Genomic DNA, 18,837 nt, shown 5'->3' with positions numbered 1-18,837 from the left:
GCGGGGAATGATAGGCCGGTGAGCCTTACATCAGTAGTGGGCAAAATGATGGAATCCATTATTAAGGATGTAATAGTGGAGCATATGACTAGCAGAGAAGGGATCGGACGGAGTCAACATGGATTTACAAAAGGTAAATTGTGCTTGACAAATCTATTGGAATTCTTTGAGATGGTGACAGGTAAAATAGATGGGGGAGAGCCAGTGGATGTGGTGTACCTGGACTTCCAAAAGGCCTTCGATAAGGTCCCGCATAAATGACTAGCTTCCAAAATCAAGGCTCATGGGATTGGGGGCAAAGTATTAATGTGGATTGAGAACTGGCTGTCAGGTAGAAGACAGAGAGTTGGGATAAATGGCTCATTTTCTGAGTGGCAGGCGGTGACCAGTGGGGTGCCACAGGGATCTGTACTGGAACCCCAGCTGTTCACAATTTACATTAATGATCTGGATGAGGGGATTGGATGTAATATCTCCAAATTTGCAGATGACACTAAGCTAGGAGGGGTTGTGTGCACAGAAGAGGGGGTCAGGAAGCTCCAGTGTGATTTGGATAAATTGAGGGACTGGGCAGATACATGGCAAATGCACTACAATGTGGATAAATGCCTTTGGTAATCCACTTTGGTAATACAAACCGGAGGGCAGATTACTATTTGAATGGCAATAGATTAAGAGATGGGGAAGTGCAGAGAGACCTAGGGGTACTTGTACACCAGTCTCTGAAGGCGAGCATGCAGGTACAGCAGGCGGTTAAAAAGGAAAATGGTATGTTGGCCTTCATATCAAGAGGGTTTGAGTATAGGAACAAGAATACCTGACTGCAGATGTACAGGGCCTTGGTGAGACCCCACCTGGAGTATTGTGTGCAGTTTTGGTCACGTTATCTAAGGAAGGATGTTCTTGCAATGGAGGGAGTGCAGAGGCGATTCACCAGGCTGATACTTGGAATGGCAGGAATGACTTATGAGGAAAGATTGCGCAAATTGGGATTGTACTCGCTAGAGTTTAGAAGATTGAGAGGGGATCTCATAGAGACATATAAAATTCCGGCAGGACTGGACAGAGTGGATGCAGATGGGATGTTTCCAATGATGGGAAAATCCAGAACCCGGGGCCATGGTTTGAGGATAATAGGCAAACCATTTAGGACCGAGATGAGGAGGAATTTCTTTACCCAGAGGGTGGTGAATCTGTGGAATTCATTGCCACAGAGGGCAATAGAGGCAGGTTCATTAAATATATTTAAGAGGGAATTAGATCTATTTCTTCAGTATAAGGGTATTAAAGGTTACGGAGAGAAGGCGGGGACGGGGTACTGAACTTTAAGATCAGCCATGATCTCGTTGAATGGCGGAGCAGGCTCGAAGGGTTGAATGACCTACTCCTGCTCCTATCTTCTATGTTTCTATGTTTCTATGAATAAAACTAACACTGGAGAAACTCTGCAGGTCACACAGAATCCGTAGGAAGTAAAGGGCAACCAACATTTTGAGCCTGGGGAAATGGTGTCAATTCTGAACTCCATGTAGTAAAGTGTATAGAAGCATTAGAGAAAGTCCAAAAAGAAAATAAATAGTGGAAATTGTTATGCAATTTCTTCCTATGCACAAGGTCTTTTGCAGAGGTGGGCAACCTTTTACCATGCGTTGGCTGAATTGTGTCTCAGTGGGCCACACTGATGCTACCATAATGAAATAAATCCTGAAACGCAGACATTATGTAATTTAAGTTTTCAATTGTCTCTGCTTGAAGTACGTAATGTACAACATATGAACATAACTGACGATAATTTATCAAAAAACAATCCACAGAAATCATTCAAGCAACGAGATCAACCGTATTCCTTCCAAAAAACTACAATGATGAAGTTCAGATCAGGGAAGGCATCTTCAAATCTGGAAATGCACCAAAAATCACGAGTCAGTCACTAAAATAACAGAATAAAAGAAATATAAAAGTTAAAAAGGAGAAAAATTAGACACAATGAAAACAAAATAACTAATGTCAAAACAGGCGGCAACTCAATCAGTGGGAAACTTGATTTTGTTTGTTGCTTGAGAGCATTTTGATATTGGTTGATGCTAATAGGAAGACATCATCTAAATGGACATTAGTCATCTTTGTTCTCAAGTGGTTTTTGGTGTTCTTCATATTTGAGAAGTGTTGCTTACACATGTAAACACTGATGCCATCTTTATGTGTGCTCCAAGTTTTTATAATTCCCATATGGAAAAAGATATTTTTTGTAGAAGTCAATCAAAGACACATCATCTGCATTAAATTTGGATTTCAACTGATCCCTGCAAGTTCCATCTGAAAATTTTCCGGTACGGTTTCCACATCCACACTGAATGGAGTTGGAAACAGCTTGAAGTCACTGGCTTGCAAACGAAAATCACAAAATGAGACGAAAACTCATTTTTCAAGAGATGGCGAACAGTTACAAAAATGTCTAGATTAGTTGGTTTGCATTTTTGGAGATGGGAAAATGCATAAAATTCGATTTTTTAAGATGGCTTTCCCATAATCATACCTGAATTGTCCTGTAATGTTCTTGAAAGAAAATTAAGCTGAGAGATAATGCTGCCACACTCAAGAGATGCGCAATACACGAGATTGGATGATGTTGCCTACAAGTCAAATGAGACACTCATATGGTAAACTTTTTATTTGTAAGTAGAGAAGTTTCACAATGAAATAAAAATAAGAAGTACAGTACATACATAAGCCAATAACAGGCATTTATTATGATGATCAAGACATATGTATTATGGGTTATGTATGTACTGTACCATTATATGCCTGCCAGTGCAATCGCTTTATATACAAGAGACATGAGATACAAGTATCGAGTGTGGGAAGCTGTTGTTTTCGCTAAACCCGGTTATGTCTGCTATGTCCTGTTCCCCGAGTGGGATTTCTGAACTCTATTATAACCTTATAGGACAATAGACGTATGCGGTCGGATGTTGCCTGAACAGACGTTACACAGCACATGACTGTAATTGTATCGGCGAACCAGCTGCACATGGTACATTTGCATTGGGTGCAGGTCAGATAAATTTGGATCGCAGGCCGGATACGCTCTGCAGGCTGTAGGTTGCCCACCCCTGGTCTATAGTATTCATTTCTGATCTCCATTTATGAAAGATGTGGAAGCATTGGTGAAGGTGCAACACACATTCATAGCAGTAATACCAAAATTGATAAGCTGCTATGACCATAGCAACAATAGTTAAGGTTACTTTGTCTGAGCCTAACGGAGATGAAGATGCTCAATCAGTTATTTATGAGCATGTATTTGTGGCATATCCAAAACTAGATCCTGCAAGTAATGGAAAATATTAATGAATGCAAGAAATCCTATCAAGAATTCAGGAAAAATCTTTATCATTGGAGAATAGTTCAACTATGTAATCCTGGCTCAGGGGTAAGAGAAGCCTTTTAAATTTCTTCAATATGCCTGTGGCAAAAACTACATGAAGAAAAGCATACAGGGCCTTTGACAGAGTAGAATGGAATTATTTATTCAAAGTACTACAAAAATTCAGCCTACCAGAGAAATATATTAATTGGATTCAAGCATGATATAAGGGACCATTGGCGAAAGTGACAGTAAATGGATATATATCAAAACAATTTAACTTAAGCAGATTAACAAGGCAGGGATGTCCATTATCTCCCTCACTGTTCGCGTTAGCTATAGAACCACTAGCAGAACTGATAAGAACATAAAATAAAATAAGAGGGATAAAAATAAAAGAGAAAGAATATAAAATCAGTCTATTTGCAGATAACGTTATAATATACTTAACAGAACCAGAAATATCAATAAAAGAATTACATAGGAAATTGAAGGAATATGGAGAAGTATTGGGGTACAAGATCAACACAAATAAAAGTGAAGCAATGCCAATGAATAATGCGGATTTCACAAAGTTTAAGAAAGAATCGCTATTTAGGTGGCAAACACAAGCAATGCGATACCTAGGTATACAACTAAATAAAAACCTCGGCCATCTATATAAACTCAATTACCATCCATTAATGAAAAAATTACAAGACGGATTAGAGCATTGGAAAGACTTACCACTAACACTGATAGGAAGGATAAACTGTATTAAAATGAACATTTTCCCAAGGATACAATACCTATTTCAGTCATTACCAATACACCTAACAGAGAAATTCTTCAAGGAGTTAAAGAAAATAATAAGGAAATTCTTATGGAAAGGGGGGAAACCAAGGATAGCACTAGATAAATTAACAGAATGCTACAAACAAGGAGGCTTACAACTACCAAATTTTAAGAATTATTATAGAGCCGCACAATTAAGATATCTATCAGAGTTTTATCAAACAAGGGGAAAACCAGATTGGACCAGATTAGAACTAGATAAAATAGGGGAGAAGATACCTGAACATATACTATATAAATGGGATGAAAAATTGGTGCAACGTAGGAATTCACCGGTATTGCATCATCTGCTCAACATTTGGAAGAAGAAAGGAATAAAACAAATTACCAACTACCAAAACTAATATTGACGCAAAATCAGCTAATCCCTTTTACAATAGATAACCTTTCCTTTAGAGAATGGGAGAGAAAAGGGATCAAAAGAATATAAAATCGTTTTTTGGGAAATAAATTATTATCCTTTGAACAAATGAAGGATAAATATAATATAACTCAAGATACAATGTTTGCATACTACCAACTGAAAACCTACTTGAAGGACAAATTGGGAAACAGTCTGAGGTTACCAGAAGGAAGCAATTTTGAATATGTGATTACAAACACAATGATAATTTAAAAATTTGTAACAAACATGTACATCAAACTGCAAGAAAAGGAGAACGAGGAAACAAACGGTAAACCTAAACAAAAATGGGAACACGATCTAAACATAAAGATAAAGAATGAAACATGGGAGAAGCTATGCTTCGGAACTATACTATGAGAAATACAATAAACACGAGGTTATGCATGATACAATATAACTGGATACACAGGCTATACATCACATCTCAAAAGTTAAATAAATGGGACCCAACACTATCAGACAGATGTTTTCGCTGTAAAAAGGAAACGGAAACAACAATTCATGCAATTTGGACATGTGAGAAAGTGGAAACATTTTGGGAAGATCTAAACCAGATATTAAATAAAATCACAAAAAGCAATATACCAAAAAACCCAGAGATCTTCCTCCTAAGTAACATAAAAAACAAAGAATTTGGACTCGATTTGAATGGGGCACAAAAAAGATTTGTTATGATAGCCCTAGCTGTAGCAAAAAAATGTATTATGTCAACCTGGAAATTAGAAGACAACTTGAGAATACAACCATGGTATATAGAAATGAATAAATGTATTCCATTAGAAAAAATAACATATAATTTAAGAAATAACATTACAATATTTGAACAAATATGGGAACCATACTTGAAACACAATAGAGAAGTCCTACCATGGACTTCCACCACCTAAAATGACAGAAGGAGAAGACAACGAAAAGAACTGATTCAGTAAAATTTCTTGTTTATTTTTATTAAGTGACAACATTGTTTAACGGGTTTAATGTATCTTATAGATTGAACTTCAAATAAATGGGGAGGGGGTGAGGGAGGGAGGGAAGGGAGGGGGGAAAAGGGGGAGAAAACGACACTATATATTTAAGAAGAAAAATGTCTGTATGTATCTTGGTCAATATGGTTTATAGTGTGAAAAATAAAAAATTTTAAAAAAAAGAAAAGCATACAGGTGGATATGATTGGTTTGATGAATATTGTTCCATGCTGTAAATTCTACATTGTTATCAACACATTTGGAAAAACTGCTTGGGCTTTCAGGGAGATAGTTTTCAACAGTAAGCTGCTGATGAATACATAGGTACAAAGTCCCGCATCGGACTTGTCAGCCACAAACGAGCCTGCAGCTGACGTGGACATTTTTTACCCCCTCCATAAATCTTCGTCCGTGAAGCCAAGCCAAAGAAAGAAGACAGAATTCCCAAGGCCACAGCCAAGGCCCATTCTCATGCTAATGAGAGGTGGGAAAGCTCTTCTTTCTCCACAGACAAACAGAAGAAGATTGCCATGTGCAGCCGGCCATCTTGGACAAATGCTACAGAGCAGAGGACAGTCTTCAGGAGATGAATATGACGCCGAGTACTATCAGATGGAAGGACACGCCAGACTTGCTTCCCTATGCATGAATCAGGTGAGTCCACACAATTTATCTGATGCCACTGTGTGCATCAAAATTAATGATGAGAGGGTAAATTGCTTAATAGATAGTGGAAGCACTGAAAGTTTTATTGACCAGGGGTTAGTCAACCGCCTTGTCCTCCCCACACGCCCGAGTGAGCACCTGATCCTGTTAGCAGCCAGCAGCCTTGCGGGTGAGGTAAAACAGTTTTGCAGGGTTACTCTAGAAATCCAGGGCACAAAATACGAAGGGTTCAAATTACTAGAACTCCCTCACCTCTGTGCCCCGGTACTATTGGGGTTAGATTTTCAGTGCCAGTTAGAAAGCATTACAATAGTGCAAAACGGTCCTCACCCCCCACTACGCCTTACGAAGAAACAACACTGCAGCCTGTCTGTCCTGAACGTAGAACCCCCTCCGCTGTTCACACACCTGACCCCAGCATGCACACCGATAGCCACAAAGAGCAGGAGGTACAGCCCAAGGGACAGAGTCTTCATTAGGACAGAGGTCCGCAGGACAGGAGGGCATCATAGAGCAGAGCACCAGCCCCTGGAGAACCCAGGTGGTTGTAGTAAAGTCAGGAGAAAAACTACGCATGGTAGTGGATTACAACCAGACAATCAACAAATTTACACAACTAGATGCCTACCCCCTGCCACGCATAGCAGACATGGTCAACAACATTGCGCAGTATAAGGTGTTCTCCACCATAGACCTAAAGGCAGCATACCACCAATTGCCCGTTAGAAACAGTGATCGCATTTTCACGGCATTTGAGGCAGACAGCAGGCTGTATCAATTTCTGCGACTCCCCTTCAGTGTCACCAATGAGTGTTCCTGTTTCAGAGAGAAATGGTCTGAATAGTAGATGAGTTCTAACTGAAAGTGGTTTTCCCCTACTTAGGCAATGTGACAATCTGTGGCCACACTCAGGAGGATCATGAAACGAATTTAAAACGCAGCCGAGGAAAGGAACCTAACGTACAACAGAGACAAAAGCGTCTTTAGCGCCAGGAAGTTGCCAATCCTGGGCTACATAGTGCAGAATGGGGAAATCAGCCAAGACCCAGCCCATAGGTGCCCTCTCCTAGACCTCCCAGTGCCACATACACTGAAAGCACTAAAAAGGTGTTTGGGACTGTTCGTTTACTACGCACAATGGGTCCCCAACTACACCAACAGGGCCCGACCACTTATAAAAGCCTCAGTTTTCCCACTGTGCCCAGGAGCCACCAGAGCATTCAGGGACATAAGGGACCATATCGCTAAAGCTACCATGCGGTCCATAGATGAGTCAATCTCTTTTCAAGTAGAAACAAATGCATCTGATGTGGCTCTGGCAGCCACCCTAAACCAAGACGGACAACTGGGGACCTTTTTCTCACAAACCCTACAGGAGTCAGAGGTAAGACACTCAGCAGTAGAGAAGAAGGCCTTAGCCATTGTGAAAGCAGAAAGGCACTGGTGACATTATCTGACATACAAACACTTCACCCTCGTCACAGACCAACGGTCTATGGCTTTTATGTTCGATAACCAGAACAGGGGGAGAATGAAAAACGACAAAATCCTGCACTGGCGGATACAATTGTCTACATTTAACTACGACATTCTATACCTCCCCAAGAGACTAAACGAGCCCCTGGACATGCTGTCCAGAGGCACTTGTGCCATCCTTAACCACACATCCCAGTTGCAGAGCTTGCACAATGAGCTGGGCCACCCGGGGGTTGCTAGACTGTTTCACTTCATTAAAACCCAAAACCTCCCATTTTCGGTAGAGGAGGTGAGGTCAGTGAACAAGAGCTGCCCCATCTGTGCGGAATGCAAACCACAATTTTACCGGCCAGACAAAGCCACCCAGATAAAAGCTACCAAACCTTTTAAGCACCTCAGCCTCGATTTTAAAGGCCCGCTCCCGACCAATAATAGAAATGTTTATTTCCTAAACGTAATAGATGAATATTCCCGTTTCCCCTTCGCAATCCCGTGTTCTGATGTATCAGCAGCCTCTGTTATAAAATGCCTCCTACCCATCTTCAGCATATTTGGGTACCTGAACTACATACACACAGACAGGGGTGCTGCATTCATGAGCACAGAAGTACAGCAGTACCTGCACAAGAGAGGGATTGCTACCAGCCCCACTACAAGTTACAATCCCAGGGGGAATGGACAAGTCGAAAGGGAAAATGCCACTATCTGGAAAACGGTCCTCTTGACTTTAAAAGCAAAAGACCTGCCTGATACTAGATGGCAAGAAGTGTTGCCAGAGGCCCTACACTCTATATGTTCTTTGTTGTGTACTGCCACTAACATGACCCCACATGACCATATCTTTTCTTTCACAAGGACAGCCACGATGGGCACAGTCCTGCCTAAATGGATGATGACACCGGGACCTGTTCTCCTCCGGAAGCACTGCAGACCCCACAAAGCGGACCCTCTGGTGGATCAAGTGGAGTTGAGGCACGCGAACCCTCAGTACTCCTTCATCACAATCCCAGATGGAAGAGAAGACTCGGTGGCCACCAGAGATCTCACGCCGGCTGGATGTCTGAACAATGTGGAGGAAACAGAGATGTCTATGGATCAACAAGGAGGGCAGCATCAGTCACTAGAACAGTTGTCCATCAAGTCACCCCAGAGGACTAGACCACCCACCCCGGAAATCAGGACCCTGGGTATGCCTGCCCCACAAAATATCACCACCCTAGACTTGATGGCAGGACCTAATCCCATCCAAGAGAATTCCCAGCCCACATGGTCATCTAATATTTCCCACTCCCACATCTCCACCAAGAAAGGCCAAAAGGCAGACTGCACTCCCCACCCCTATATCACTACTGAGGAGGTCCAGAAAGTAACAGAAGCCACAAAAAATTTTGGACTTATGAACATGACCCCACATGACTATCTTTTCTTTCACAAGGAAAGCCACGATGGGCACAGTGCTGCCTAAATGAATGATGACACCGGGACCTGTTCTCCTCCGAGAAGGAGGACGGGTGGGGGGGGGTGAATAACAATTGTTTTAAGGGGGCGTTAATGTGGTGATATGTAATTACACCACTAGGTCACCAGGGGACATCCCGGTGACCTTGTATATAAAGCAGTCCAGAGCTACATTGACCTTGTATATAAAGCAGTCCAGAGCTACAGTCTAGCCTTCCAGGTTCATCTTGGAGAGACAAGACCTCTTAGTGCACATATTAGTTTATTAAAGCTGTCTTATACTCGCACTTCTGGTGTGATTATTGTCAGTACAATACACACTACTGAGAAGAGGTGGAAAATCTTGTGAAATGTTGTAAGAGTAACAACCTGAGTTGCACTAAAGACCAGATGAAGGAGATGATCATGGATTTCAGAAGGACCAGGAACAACCACCCTACTCTACAGATCAACAACTCTGCAGTAGAAAGAGTGGAGAGCACCAAGTTCCTTGTAGTTCACTTAATGAGTGACCTATTGAGGACACTCAACATCTTCTCAGGAAGGCTCAACAGTGACTGCACTCCCTGAGGAGATTGAAGTGGTGTAGCATAGATAAAAACTCACACTCAACTGGAGGGAGAAATAACACTTTTATTAGCTTACAACACAGGTAGTGTTCATGAACAGGCTTCAGAGGGATTCTGGGTTTAAGCAAGAAACCAGGGTTATATACGAGCCCCTGAGGGAGGAACCAAGTGGCAGGACTATTGGTCAGTACAGCACACTTCTAGTGAATCCCAATTCACTACATTCACCCCTTCCTTCAGAATTAAGGGACTGTGGATGAAGAGAACAAGGATCAGAAGCGGTAAAAGACACAGAAAAGAAATATTTACAATACCAGTTACAGATTCTGGATATCCTGGCGGAGTGCCTTAGCACCGGGGGGGCCTTGGGATCCTTGAGTCTCCTGGTCCACCTGTGATGGAAGGGTAGTGGGCTGGGGCTCCAGTTGAATGATAGAGGGGGTTCATTCTCCTCCTGAACCAGGTCCCCTGAGGCCCTGGGCGGGGGTGGGGAAAAAGAGTTTGGTACTTCATGGGGAACTTGAGGCAACAGATCCTCTGTTCCGGCGGGTGCCAGATCCCTGATGGAGATGGTGTCCTCCCTGCCATCCAGGTCCTCCTTGTAGGCATATGTGAGGTTGGTATGGAGCAATTTCACCCTTTTCACCAGGGGAATCAGTCTTGCTTCTTCTCATGTGCTTCTTGAGAAGGACTGGACCAGGACTAGTGAACCAGGCTGGAAGTGTAGTCCCTGACCTTCTGTCAAATGTAAACATGAGCTCATGTGGAGTAGCATTGGTCACAGTGCAGGGTAACAATCAAATTGAGTGGAGTGCAATGGGGAGGACATCCTGCCAGTGTGAGGAGGAAGGCCTTTTTGCTTCAGGGCAAGTTTAACACCCTTCTGGATCTTGGCATTCTCTTTTTCAACATGCTCCTTCCCCTGGGGGTTGTAACAGGTAGTCTGCTGGACGTGATGCCCCTCACTAGCCGGTACTGACGCAGCTCGTCGCTCATGAAGGCTGAGCCCCAAAGCTCATGGTATCAGTGATAAAAAGGCAACTGGCCTGCCTGCCTGATTGAGAGTAGCAACCAGGGCTACGCCCGAAGCATCACTTTCCACTTGGAAAGGTACATTCTAGTCTACCTCCAGATGTAACTTCAGAGAAATTAAAAACAGTCTGGGCTTCGGCCAAAAGGGAGAAAGTGGTGGCCTTTAAGTGGGGACGAGCCTTGTCGGTGTATTGAGGGACCCACTGGGCATAATATGAGAAAAACCCCAGGCATCTCCTTGTGATGTAAGGGGGGGGGGGGGTCGTATTATATTGACTGCTTGTTATTGGCTATGGCTGTAGAGATACTCCACCGTACTGGTATAACAGATGAAGTTGCTTCCCCACTGGCCAGTTTAGTGGTGGTTATTCTTTGGCTTGGCTTCACGGACATAGATTTATGGAGGGGGTAAATGTCCACATCAGCTGCAGGCTCGTTTGTGGCTGACAAGTCTGATGCAGGACAGGCAGACACGGTTGCAGCGGTTGCAGGGGAAAATTGGTTGGTTGGGGTTGGGTGTTGGGTTTTTCCTCCTTTGTCTTTTGTCAGTGAGGTGGGCTCTGCGGTCTTCTTCAAAGGAGGTTGCTGCCCACCGAACTGTGAGGCGCCAAGATGCATGGTTTGAGGCGATATCATCCCACTGGCGGTGGTCAATGTGGCAGGTACCAAGAGATTTTTTTAGGCAGTCCTTGTACCTCTTCTTAGGTGCACCTCTGACACGATGGCCAGTGGAGAGCTCGCCATATAACACGATCTTGGAAAGGCGATAGTCCTCCATTCTGGAGACATGACCTACCCAGCGCAGTTGGATCTTCAACAGCGTGGATTTGATGCCGTCAGCCTCTGCCATCTTGAGTACTTCGATGTTATGGATGAAGTCGCTCCAATGAATGTTGAGGATGGAGCAGAGACAACGCTGGTGGAAGCGTTCTAGGAGCTGTAGGTGATGCCGGTAGAGGACCCATGATTCGGATCCGAACAGGAGTGTGGGTATGACAACGGCTCTGTATACGCTTATCTTTGTGAGGTTTTTCAGTTGGTTGTTTTTCCAGACTCCTTTGTGTAGTCTTCCAAAGGCGCTATTTGCCTTGGCGAGTCTGTTGTCTATCTCGTTGTCGATCCTTGCATCCAATGAAATGGTGCAGCCGAGATAGGTAAACTGGTTGACCATTTTGAGTTCTGTGTGCCCGATGGAGATGTGGGGGGGGGGCTGGTAGTCATGGTGGGGAGCTGGCTGATGGAGGACCTCAGTTTTCTTCAGGCTGACTTCCAGGCCAAACATTTTGGCAGTTTCCGCAAAACAGGTCGTCAAGCGCTGAAGAGCTGGCTCTGAATGGGCAACTAAAGCAGCATCGTCTGCAAAGAGTAGTTCACAGACAAGTTGTTCTTGTGTCTTGGTGTGAGCTTGCAGGCGCCTCAGATTGAAGAGACTGCCATCCGTGCAGTACCTAATGTAAACAGCGTCTTCATTGTTGAGGTCTTTCATGGCTTGGTTCAGCATCATGCTGAAGAAGATTGAAAAGAGGGTTTGTGCGAGAACGCAGCCTTGCTTCACGCCATTGTTAATGGAGAAGGGTTCAGAGAGCTCATTGCTGTATCTGACCAGACCTTCTTGGTTTTCGTGCAGTTGGATAACCATGTTGAGGAACTTTGGGGGCATCTGATGCGCTCTAGTATTTGCCAAAGCCCTTTCCTGCTCACGGATCTCCCGGAGTTTGCGCTGAAGATGGCTGCATGCTCAACGGAAGGCTTGTTTCTTCTCTGGCCAGGACGGCTTTGTAAGGTGAGCCTGGTGGGCAGCTCGCTTCTTTGCCAGCAGCTCCTGGATTTCCTGGCTGTTAATAAAAGCCTGTATAAGTATTAGTATAATATTTGTCTGGTCCATGTCTATGGTATATCACTCCTCAAAGTCTGTGGTTCCAGGGAGGGGAAACTCTAACAGGGGGTGCATCCTATCAGGGTCGGGGCCAATGAAGCCATTCTCCATTACAGAGCCAAGGATAACCAGTCATGAATTCCTGAATACAAACTTGTATTCCTGAATACACACTTGAGAACCCTGAATCTCACCTACAATTCTGTCGCCGTGTGGAGAAAACTCTGGAGATTGACATCGTGGTCTTCCAGTGTGGCCACAGATGGTGACATTGTCGAGTTAGGGGAAGGTGGCTTTCAACCCGTACTCATCCATCATCCTGTCCATCTGCCACTGGAAAGTAAACACCCCATTGTTAATACCAAAAGGAACCCTTCAGAACTGATAGAGTCGACTGTTAGCCTCAAATGCTGTGTACAGGTCGTCCTTGGAATGGATTTGCAGCTGATAACAGGCAGCTTTCAGGTCGATGGTTGAATAGACCCAATTCTGCAGGATATCGTTCGCCATATCCAAAATGCAAGGGAGGGGGGTGTGCATCCAGGAGTGTGTGTCTCTGTTAATTGTTTGGCTATAGTAAATAGCAAACCTGGACTTGTTTCGCCCTTTATTACCACCATTTGCACTGTCCACAGGCTGGTGCTGGGTTTGATGATCCCCACCTCCAGCAAGCACTAGGTCTCTGTCTTTATGAACTCCCTGTCTGTTGCGCTATACCTCCTGCTCTTGGTGGAGATGGGCCTGCAGTCGGCAGACAGATTTCGGAACAGAGGCGGGGGCGGGGTGGGGGGGGGGGTCGATGTTCAGCATGGAGAGGCTGCAAGTGGGTTCTGGTTTTGAGGGTCCTCTGTTCTGAACCGTTACTGGGGGAAAGGGACCAGAAAACCCCAAGGTCATGCTTTTAAGGTGACACAGGAAGTCCAGTCCCAACAAGAATGGAGCACATAATTCATCTAAAATGTACATGCAAACTTTACAAAATTCCCCCTTCAAATGACAGATGAACTATACAATGTTTCTGTACACACGCTGAATGGGTCTTGGATGCTAGGAAGATTTGGTAATTAGACAGGTACATTTTTAAGTTATATTTTTGCATTGTCCATGAGTCTATGAAACTTTCCCTGGAGCCTGTGTCAATCAGGCACTTGGTCGAATGTCCATTTACCTTCACCGTCACCATCAAGTTGCTGAGCTGGTGAGGTCTATTCTGGTCGAGGACCAGTGATGCCAAGTTGCCGGAGACGTCATTTTCTTCCCTCGAGTGCCCCCCTCCTGAGTCGACCTGTGCAGGTAAGCTGGTGCTGACCTCATGGCGCGGCAAAATGGCCGCCCTCCCTCCTCTGTCAATAATGATGGCACTGAATTCAAAGTCAGGCCGTGGAAAGATGGCCACCAAGCCTTTATGTACCATTTACATAGGTAGCAGGTTGCATAGCAGGTGATATCAGGCTAGTCTGGGGCAGACAGCTTGGGGCTGGAATCTGATCCAGGAGTGGTACAGGCTCTAGACTTGCCCAGACCTCCCTTCTTCCCACAGCTGGAGCACACCGAGCCTTTAGCCAAGCAGCAGGCATGGGTGTGCTGTCCCTTGCCGCAGAAAAAGCACTCCTGTGCTCAGAAAGTGGAAGCTGTTAGAGCAGGGACCTCCAATCCTTGGAGGTGATCACCCATCATTCTTAAGACTGGCCTGTTCCAATGATTTGGCCAGCCCAACATAGATGGCGAGGTCCTTCCGTCCTGACTCGAGCAGTTGCTGCCTCACATACCTCGAGTGGACCGGTGACCAGAGTGTCCGGAATCTGTTCATCTTCCCAGGTGCAGCCCAAAGCGGCCTCATACCCGCACTTCTTAGCCAGTGACGGCAGATCCAGCAGGTAGTTGTCAATAGACTCTCTGGGCGGTTAGCGGCATAGGGCAAGCCGGTGCCTCGCTATAGCGAGCCTTCAGCACCTTGACAGCGGCCTCATACATCGGGCAGTCTCAGACAGCTGTACCCCTTCGTCCCTACCCTTGAGAGGAGCGGCAAAGTCCAGAGTTCGTCTGTGTAGAAGACATCCCTGGTTGCGTTCAGGTAGGCCTGAAAGCAGTCTAGTCAATATATGAACTCCTCAGCCATGTCAGTGGATTGGGGGGTCTGTTAACAGTATACTGGGCTTGAGTAACACCTCTATCCTTGTTTGTTAAGCTCAATGGCTTAATTCTTCTCTTATGGTCTTATGTTCTACTGTTCCTGAGATAACATTTGCAAAACAAAGCATATTTTGAAGCCAGGAGCAATAGCCAGGAGTCTGTTTTGTTATATTCTTGATAAATTTTCCAGCTTGTAGTTGTTCCTGCAGGAAGATTAGCTCATTGTACTTACATTAACAGGGCTGGGAATCTATATTGAAACCAGGCAGTTTTATACCACTACTCCAAAAATGGACCATGAGTATAGTATCTCTGTATAGGAACATAGGAAGTAGGAACAAGAGTAGGCCAAAAATGGCCCATCGAGCCTGGTCTGCCATTCAATACGATCATGGCTGATCTAATTTATGACCTAACTCCACCTACCTGCCTTCTCCCCATATCCCCTAATTCCTCTATCGTGTAAAAATTTATCTAACCGAATTTTAAGTATGTCTAATGAGGCAGCCTCAACCACTTCCCTGGTTAGAGAATTCCAAACATTCACTACTCTCTGAGAAAAACTATTTTTCCTCATCTCTGTCCTAAATCTACTCCCCCGAATCTTGTGACTGTGTCCTCTCGCTTTAGTTTCCCCGGCCAGCTCAAAAAACTTTCCTACATCTATCCTATCCATACCCTTCATAATCCTATATGTTTCTATAAGAAAGACTGCACAATTTACACAGTGAAAGCAGTAACAAAGATGTGCATTCTCCAGAGTCTTTTCATGTTCCACAAATTTAGAGTAGTCATAATGTTATAGGACAAAATAGATTCTGGTGTTTCTATGGCTCAAGGTCTTAATTTCATCCCAAGAAGCTTTTAAATAATATTGACATGAAAGACTTGAATGTTTATACATCTAATGGGTCAGATTACTTCAACATCAGTGAATAGGTTCTGGAAAGGTTTACAAGGTTCCAATTTCCTCAGCTAAAATATTTCCTAATGTAAATCTCTTGATCAGACTTCACACAGAAAAATTCACTGAACTGCATCCTTGTATAATCTCTGAAATTGTTCATACTCAACCTGGAATATAGTTCCATATTCTAACTTTGCAACATTAAAATTTTAATCAGCAATTGATACAAAATATCAGACAAGAAGGGGGAAAAAAAGAGATGAAAAACTGTTTGCTTTGGGGGATAGAAGAAAGGGAAGGCAAACTCAGTGTTGGATGAAAGCAGAATTTCTATTAGCTCTAGCAGCGGTTTCTGACCAGAAACAGTGATTTAGTCAGTCACTTGACGTGATGCATCAAATGACTGAGAGAATTTGAAGGGTTTAGATTTCACAGAAAAAAGTAGTAAAAAGAAAAGGAAAGTTCTCCTAGTGTCAGCTATTCAATACATTAAGTTTACAGGCATCTCAATGCCATCAAGGTTATTCATTAAAGAACGAAGAGGTCTACATTTGTTTTTTGATTGTTTACTAAAATAGAGTTTTATTCTGAGACATGGATAAAAATCCCTCATCAAAACTTGTGCCCATTTTACAGTAACTCACTTTCCAGCCCTTGGAAAGTGTACATTGGCATGGGAGACATCAGTTCTACTCAAGCTATATACTGATTATTTAAGAAATATTGTTCTATGGGAATACACAATCACTTTCTTTACAGTTTAAAAGCAAGAACCTGCAGCAAGGCAGCAGGTACACAAAATAGTCGAGAGGATGTGAATTATTTATTTATTTCCACCTGATATTTATTTCAGATTTATTGTCAGAGAGCATGCTTGGCATCATATACAATCCTGAGATTCCTTTATCCTTTGAGCGCAGCAGAATTACCACTAATTAGTAGTGCAACTGTACAAAGCGTAAACATGTATACCAATCAAAAGAACTGTAAACATAACCAATGTAAACAATGTGACTGTGCAAAACAGAGAGAACAAAAGAAAAATGAATATGGTGCACAAGAAAGTCTTTAAGTGAGTCTCTGATCAAGTTTGTCATTGAGGAGTCTGATTGTGTCAGTGTAGCAAATGTTCCTGAACCTGTTGGTGAGAGTCTGTATCACCTAGACCTCTTTCCTGATAGCAGAAGCGAGAACAGAGCATGTGCTGGGTGGTGTGGATCTTTGATGATTGCTGCTGCTCTCTGATGGCAGCATTCCCTGTAGATCTACTCAATAGTGGGGAGAGTTCTGCCTGTGATATCCTGTGTTGTGTCCATGACCTTATGGAGGGCTTTACGCTCAAGGGTATTGGTATTCCCATACCAGACCGTGATGCAGCCGGTCAGCACACTTTCCACCACACCTCTAGAAATTTGCCAGAGTGTCTGGTGCAATACCCAGCCTCCATAAACTCCTGAGGAAGTAGAGGTGCTGACATGCTTTCTTCAAGATGCCATTGGTTGGATCCAGGAAAGATCTGCTGAGAAGTGACTCCCAAGAACTTGTTCACCCTCTCCACCTCTGATCCCCCAATGATCACTGGATTGCATACCTCTGGCTTTCCTTTCCTGAAATCAGCAATCAGCTCCTTAGTTTTGGTGACATTGAGTGCAAGGTGCACCACTCAGCTAAGTTTTCAATCTCCATCCTGAATGCTGGCTCATCCCCTTCTCTTCCACAACCCACTACTGTGGTACTGTTGTCAAATTTGTAGATGGTGTTATCAGTCATATGTGTAAAGTGAGTAGAGCAGGGGGATAAGAACAGCCCTGTGTACTCTGGTACTGATGAAGATTGAGGAGATGTTCTTACCAATCTTCACAGATTGTGGGGAGGGATGTGAGGAAATCCATGATCCAATTACATTGAGGCGTGTTGAGTCCCAGGTCTTGGAGTTTTCTGATCAGTTTTGAGGTGATGATGACATTAAATGCCAAACTGTGGTCAATAAAGAGCATCCTGATGTATGTATCTTTGATGTCCAGGTGTTTCAGGACTTTGTGTAGAGCCAGTGAGATGGCATTTCTACAATAAGTAAGCTGGAATGGATCCATGTTACTGCTCAGACAGGAACTGATATGCTTCATTACCAGCCTTTCAAAACACTTCATCACTTTTGACATAAGAGTTATTGCTTGATAGTTGTTAAAGCAAGTTACGGCACTCTTCTTCAGTTCTGGTATGACTGATGGCTGTTTGAAACAGGTGGGTACCTGCTGGAGTGAGATATTGAAGATATCCATGAATACGATGGCAAGTTGGTCAGACTTAGCACAGATCTTTAATACTTGGTCAGATAATCCATCTGGGCTAGGTGCTTTCCTCGGATTCATTCTCCTGAAGGCAGCACATCATCCTCAGATATGGACAGCATAGGATCGTCAGGGGATGTGGAGGGGAGGTTCTTCACTGTTACCGTCATCAAATCGGGCGTAGAAGTTGTTCAGTTCCTCTGGAAGAGAAGCTTTGTCGTCTGCTGCTTCATCGGATTTGGTTTTGTAGCAGGTTATAACATTTAGGCCCTGCCACATCTGTCAGGTTTTCCTTGTTGTTTCCATTTTCACCAAGAACTTCCATTTCACCTGGGAGATGGCATTCCGCAGGTCATACCTGCTCCTGCTGTACTGATCTGGATCTCCGGGGTTAAATACCTGCGATCTAGCTCTCAGCAGGTCCCAAATTTCATTGTTCATCCAGGCCTTCTGGTTGGGGAAAACCCTGAATGGTAGGGTTACACTCACCCACAGCTGTTTTGATGAAGTGTGTGACAGCCTCTGTATATTTTTTTAAAAGTATTTTATATAATACTCCATACATGCATTAACTACAATTATTGTAAGATACAAGAAAAAATTGATTTCATACATGATGGTTTTCAGCCCACCGTAAAACCCCTCACGTTATACACCAATTTTACACACCAATTTTACACTGTGGTGCACAGGGGTAAGTAAAGGAAAAGAAAAGCATCTTTGTCCAAAACATTATGGAGGGCACTGTAAAGATTTGGAGCAACTAATTCAAACTTTAACAGAACTTTAGCTGGGAAATTGCTAGGAGAATTGAATAGAAAGGTAGAAATGTTATACTACATGAATTATTTTTCAAT

General features: G+C 43.6%; 1 protein-coding gene across 5 annotated transcripts in view; it reads right to left on the bottom strand.

The window, feature by feature from the left end:
• Positions 1–1,718: 1,718 nt before the first annotated feature.
• Positions 1,719–18,837, bottom strand: part of LOC138760672 (uncharacterized) — a 184,149-nt gene continuing 167,030 nt past the window's right edge. For 3 of the 5 annotated variants that reach the window (XM_069931593.1, XM_069931594.1, XM_069931591.1), the window contains 2 exons: positions 2,537–2,633; positions 1,719–1,898 (listed from right to left, as the gene is read on the bottom strand). In XM_069931593.1, the coding sequence (XP_069787694.1) occupies positions 1,873–1,898; positions 2,537–2,633 (123 nt within the window). In that variant the 3' untranslated portion in view covers positions 1,719–1,872. Of the gene's footprint in view, positions 1,931–2,536; positions 2,634–18,837 lie in introns of those variants that run through there. The other 2 variants (XM_069931592.1, XR_011355794.1) reach the window with 2 other exon arrangements.

Source organism: Narcine bancroftii, chromosome 4 (genome assembly GCF_036971445.1).
Source record: "Narcine bancroftii isolate sNarBan1 chromosome 4, sNarBan1.hap1, whole genome shotgun sequence".
Taxonomy (NCBI): domain Eukaryota; kingdom Metazoa; phylum Chordata; class Chondrichthyes; order Torpediniformes; family Narcinidae; genus Narcine; species Narcine bancroftii.
The sequence above is the reverse complement of the archived record's forward strand: the minus strand, read 5'-3'. Positions and strand labels throughout refer to the sequence as shown.